This window comes from Anoplopoma fimbria, chromosome 19 (assembly GCF_027596085.1).
Source record: "Anoplopoma fimbria isolate UVic2021 breed Golden Eagle Sablefish chromosome 19, Afim_UVic_2022, whole genome shotgun sequence".
Taxonomy (NCBI): Eukaryota; Metazoa; Chordata; class Actinopteri; order Perciformes; family Anoplopomatidae; genus Anoplopoma; species Anoplopoma fimbria.
The window spans coordinates 6,071,361-6,077,360 of NC_072467.1; the positions used below are offsets into that span (position 1 = coordinate 6,071,361).

At 40.2% G+C, this 6,000-nt stretch overlaps 2 protein-coding genes across 2 annotated transcripts in view; one reads left to right on the forward strand and one right to left on the reverse strand.

Moving 5' to 3' along the window:
* Positions 1-3,666: 3,666 nt before the first annotated feature.
* LOC129107796 (calcium and integrin-binding protein 1-like) lies at positions 3,667-5,643 on the forward strand. Its single transcript, XM_054619340.1, has 7 exons — positions 3,667-3,853; positions 4,227-4,261; positions 4,379-4,478; positions 4,645-4,798; positions 4,886-5,004; positions 5,128-5,216; positions 5,317-5,643. The coding sequence occupies exons 1-7, from the start codon at positions 3,803-3,805 to the stop codon at positions 5,336-5,338; spliced, it is 570 nt and encodes a 189-aa protein (XP_054475315.1). The 5' UTR covers positions 3,667-3,802; the 3' UTR covers positions 5,339-5,643.
* The window catches only part of LOC129107795 (RCC1 domain-containing protein 1-like), a 3,108-nt gene continuing 2,421 nt past the window's right edge, over positions 5,314-6,000 (reverse strand). The window contains exon 8 of the mRNA XM_054619338.1: positions 5,314-5,853. Coding sequence (XP_054475313.1) covers positions 5,696-5,853 — 158 coding nt within the window. The 3' untranslated portion in view covers positions 5,314-5,695. The remainder of the gene's footprint in view (positions 5,854-6,000) is intronic.

Genomic DNA, 6,000 nt, shown 5'->3' on the forward strand with positions numbered 1-6,000 from the left:
CAGCAAGAGACCAGTGCGATCCACCACACAACCTCACAGTCACCAACATAACTAACAGCTCAGTTTCCCTCTCTTGGGACAAACCAGAATATGATGGCGGGGCTAAAATTACTGGGTACATTGTTGAGCATAAAGAGCTGCCAGACAGTTGCTGGCTTAAGTGCAACTTCACCAACTTACTGGACACTTTCTTTGAAGTGACTGGCCTCACAGAATGTGAACAGTATGATTTTCGTGTGATTGCAAAGAATGCAGTGGAGCTCCTCAGTGCACCCTCTGAAACCACCGGACCTGTGACAGTACAGCATGATGTGGAGCCGCCCAAAATTACCTTGGAGGACAAATTTAAACAGGTGGTGGTTGTCAAAGCAGGAGACCTTCTAAGAATAGATGCTGACATCTCAGGCCGCCCAAACCCTACAATAATTTGGTTGAAAAATGGTAGAAATATCGGCACCAAGGGACGGGTTGAGATCACCGCAACAAAGATGCATACCTCGCTACTTATCAGAGAAACTGTTAGGAAAGACTCCGGACAGTATATTCTGACCCTACAGAGTACCGGCGGTACCACATCTAAGGCTATCACCTGCAAGGTCCTGGACAGACCCGGCCCACCTGCTGGACCTCTAGAAGTGTCTGGACTCTCAGCAGAGAAATGCACCCTGTCATGGGGCCCCCCTCATGAGACAGGCGGTGCTGAGATCCTCCACTACATTGTAGAGAAGTGTGAAACCAGCCGCGTAGCCTGGACCCATGTGTACAGTGACATGATGGCAACTACCTGCAAAATAACCAAGCTAATCAAAGGAAATGAATACCTGTTTAGAGTGAGAGCAGTGAACAAATATGGGGAAGGTGAAACTTTGGAAAGTGAGCCCATGAAGGCCATGGATCCTTTCACTATCCCATCTGCTCCTACTGATGTTGAGGTCACAAGTGCAACCATCGAGGCTATGACTATCTGCTGGAAGAGACCTGCCTCTGATGGCGGTAGCCGCATCAGCGGTTACATAATCGAGAGGAGGGAGAAGCAGGGAATCCGTTGGGTTCGTATCAACAAGAAGCCTGTCTATGACCTACGGTTCAAAGCCTCCGGCCTGCACGAAGGTTGCGAGTACGAATTCAGAGTCTTTGCTGAGAATGCTGCGGGGCTAAGTGAACCCAGTCTCCCATGCCCACTCACTCTGGCAGACGATCCAAAGTTTCTACCCTCCCCTCCTGCAAAACCCACCATAATTGATTCATCCAGGTCCTCCATCACTCTTTCATGGAACAAGCCGCTGTTTGATGGTGGAGCAGCAGTAACAGGGTACAAAGTTGAATTCAGAAAATCAACAGAAGAAGACTGGACTGTTGGTGTTCGCAACACGGATCAAACAGAGTTTACAGTAACTGGACTCACATCAGGGACGGCATATGTTTTTATTGTCAGATCCATAAACAAGATTGGCACCAGTGAGCCCAGTCCTGAAACAGATCCTGAAGTGGCCATAGAGAGAGAGGAGGAGCCCAGGTTTGACATTAGCACAGATATTAGGAAGACCCTGCTTGTTAAAGATGGCAGCTCCTTCACTTTGACTGTGCCTTTCACAGGCAAGCCCGTTCCTAGTGTGACATGGGACAAAGCAGATGTAGATCTAAGAGTCAGAGGAATGATCAACACCAGCAGCTCCGTCACATCTATCACAGTGGAAGGAGCAACACGCGATGACTCTGGCAAATACGTAGTCAAACTGCAAAACGTTGCTGGATCTGCCTCTTTGATGCTGAATGTGAGGGTTTTGGATTCACCTGGTCCGCCAACTCATGTAGCAGTTAAAGATGTGACCAAGACCTCTGCCACTGTTACGTGGGACATCCCTGAGAATGAGGGAGGAGCTCCCGTCAAGAACTACCTTGTAGATATAAGGGACATCAGCAGGAAAGGGTGGACAAGACTCACAGATAAATGCCGCCGACTGTCCTACAAGTTGTCTGACCTGGAGGAGGGAGGGATCTACTTCTTCAGAGTCACCGGTGAAAACGAGTACGGGATTGGTGTATCAGCTGAGACCAAGGAGGGAACCAAAATGACAGGTAAAGTCTGTGCAGACAAAACACATAAGAGATGTTATATTTAGTAGGAAAAAAATGAAAAAATATTGTGATTGAATTAGAGCCTTATTAGAATGTAAAATATATTAGATAACAATTAGATATATTGAGGACTTAAACTTCTTTTACTTTTTGCACCTTATCCTATTTCCTGCATTAAGAATGTTTCTTTATTTTTTTCAGATACATCAGATTGGGAGACAAATCAAGGAGCTTAGCTCCTCTTCTTTCTGGGGTTGAAGTAACCATCTTCTGATGTGCCAAGATCCTTGTCTATATTTCTTATCTCCACCCAGTATTGTTCAGAAAAATGTGTTAGCGAATGCTCACTGAATTAATGCATTACCAGAATTTACGGTTTTGTGGATATATGACCACATACAGTATATGTTTTAAATGTTTGTAAATTTAAATTTAAATGTTTGTAAACTAGAAAGCAATATTAATGATTTTATTTTAGAAGCAAATACATCTGTTTGTTGTTTCAAACAATAACAACAAAATGTATCCTGTTTGTTGCAAATCTACAATAAAATGAAGATGTTTTGAACAGTTATTAGAGTTAACTTGGGATTTGTTATGGCATGGTGTGAAGACATTCCAAAATAATTACAAACAAGACAAGAATAATGAATTTTAAGTTAAACCAACAAAAAAACAACAACAGTAAAAAACAAATAAATATCAGAAAAGCAGTCATGGAAAGATTTACTGTTTTAGGCCTATTTTACAATTTACGGTAAAAGTGTGGAGACTCCACATAAGTAATTACCTTTTTTTTTATAGGCTATAGTTCATATGTGTCAGTAGTAAGTGACATCATTAATGTGTCTTTAGAGGGCACTACCTAGCTCTCCTGCAACTCTCCCAAATATAAGTTTTACATTTAGTTACATTTTTAGAATGCAATATCTTTGCTTATGCTGGAAGCTTTTTACATGTGCTATACTGAAGTACAGTAAATATTTGATTAAAGGATCATTTATTGCCATTATGAAACAAAGGTGTGCACAACATTTAGGTGTAGCCCATTTGCAACATGACCAACACATGGAAAACAAAAAAAGTAAGTAAAGTAAAAGTAGTGCATTCTTGTAGTGCACTTTTTGAATTTGCATCATAAGGAATGTAAACAGCAGCAACAAAAAAAATTCTCTGGGCAGATCATATGGCTGACATCTTCACATTAAAAATTAAACATGAGAAAAATGCATTTAACCCAATGCATAGGACAGGACATGTCCTATTTGGTAAATACAATAAAGGTAGCATTCACAGTCCTTTGTTGCATTTCATTCACCATGTTTCTCTCCCCTCACAACTATCACTCTTATTTAAAAGGTAGAAATGCCCCAAAAAATACTTTTAAAAAGAAGAATAAGAATTGAATCAGTGGCATTCGAATTAAAAACAAACACTTCATTACGAATCGTGCAGTTTAACACATCCCAACTGTTAAAAACTAAGATACTGTAGGATGAAAAAGTTATAACTAAACAGGTTTACTCCAGCCGTCAGCTGTCTCCGCCCTCATGTCATGACAAGAGCTAAGTACGTCACTATGGAAACCTTCGTGTTGCCAAAAACAGGAAGGGGAATACTACCGGAAGTAAGCAGTGTAACAAAACAAAAAGAAGTCGCCCATTAGTTCGGTGGGTAACTCTTTCCAACAACAAAAGTATATTTTCGAGTAGAAGTTGTCAATATGGGCACTACGGCAAGTCAACTTGGGAAGGATGTGCTCTCGGAATATCAAGTAAGTGCCCAAAGCAAATTCTCGCAAAGCAAATAATATGTCGTAATGAGTGTGTAACCGAGTGGCTGGAGTTGAGAGCATTCGATTTTACGACCGTAATACAGCTATGTTAGGGTTAAGTTCTAAGGCAAAAGAAAAACAATTATGGGAAGCATAATTGTCATGGGAAGTAACTTTTCAGTTTGATTTACTTGTGTTCTGTAGTTTTAGTATTTCTTACTCCGCTAAGGACAGCTTAATATTATCACACCGTTAGGTAGACCATGGAGGTATTATTAGAAATACGACGTATCAATGTGTTTTAATGTGGAAAAGTATTGTTCCGGGGTAATCTGTGTCCTATCATTACAATAATGCTCACTTTAACTTTTAGGAGCTGACATTCTTGACAAAACAAGAAATTCTTCTGTAAGTGATCAACTGCATTACATATTACAATTATGGCACCATTTAAAAAAAAAATGGAATCAATCCAGCACTGGTTATTAAAATCCATGATTAAGCTGTTTTTGTTTGTTTGTTTAGTGCCCACAAGAGATTCGCTGAACTGCTCACAAAAGATGAGAAAGATCTTCCAAATATCAGAGTACCGGTGCAGAGGATTCTCACTCTGCCAGAGCTTAAGGTGAGAAGCTACTTGATATTAAAACAGAATAAACATGGTGTTATGTTGTCTGCGTCATGGTCGTTTTGATTGCATGACTAAGCTTGTCCTGTGCTTTGTGCGTTCTCCAGGAAGTGCTTCAAGTACTGCTAATCTAAACTGACCCTTGTACTTGTTCCTGGCACAGTCCAACCCTTTCAGGAGAAGAATCTGCTATGTTTTCTCAACATCTGAACACAAAGATGGAAGCCTCACATTTGAGGACTTTCTGGATCTCTTGAGTGCCTTCAGCGACTCTGCTACTCTGGAAATCAAATCCCACTATGCATTCCGTATATTTGGTAAATAAGTTGATAAAAAAGTGAGCTGGTTAGTAATGATATCTTTAAGGCTATGAATCGGTGTTACAAGCATATTACTATTTTCAGACTTTGATGATGATGGAACTCTTGATGGTGGCGATCTGGAGCAGCTTGTCAACTGCCTGACTGGCGAGACAGATGACACGAGATTAACACCTGAGGAAATGAGACAGCTCATCAGCAATGTGAGTTCAGTAAGCCCTCTGCTCTTTAAAGATGTAGGGACAGACACTAGCTGGTTAAGAACAGCCTGTGGTTGGTACACTGATGTGTCAGTGTAACAGTTGTTTCCACTGTGTGTTTTTCAGATTCTTGAAGAGTCCGACATTGACAAGGATGGTACCGTGAACCTCTCAGAGTTTCAGCATGTCATTTCAAGGTCACCAGATTTTGTCAGGTGACTAAAAATCTAATTGCTGCTAACACTGATATTTACTTTACTCAGCACAATTTTGTTCGCTCCTAACCGCTTCTGTTATATTCTGATTTCTCCACAGTTCTTTCAAGATTGTGCTGTGAAGACCTCTAGTGGGCTGTGGAAATACAACACCTTTTAACTCTCAATGGTGTTTAATTTACAATTAGAACAATTTTAGAGTTTTGCCTTAAATTATATATACCTGTGAATTTTATTGCCTTAACTATTTCATACATCCTTTCTGAAATATTAAACCTGTGATTTTTTTATTTCTATAAAGAATTATTATTTTTTTTCAAAAGTGATCATTTAAAAAGTTGTTTGTTATAACAAAGACAAATAAGAACGTGTATATTACAAAAATAAATCCAAAGTCTTTTTTTGTGATAATTTACACTTCCTGGTATGTTGTCCAAAGTCCAGTGTCCTTATTTATTAAGGGGGATCCCATAACACTTTTAAGAGCAAGCTACTTCCTCCTTGACAACAGCAGCAAAAGTGTTCCATGCCCCACACACTACGTCAGTCACATGCATCTGCTGCTCCCTGAAGAACTCCACCCGCTGGGGCTCATCTGAACTGATTAAAGTCTGGTGTCCAAGTTGGCCATAGTCACCTGAAATGGTTAGAGAAGGAAAGATGGACAGGGTAAGCTCAACATATACCTTAGTAAGGCTCTAAGCATACTGATTAATTAAATTGGTAGTTGTAGTTGTAACACACTGTTTAAAAATCGGTTTGGTGTCAGTTTAGCTTCAAATTC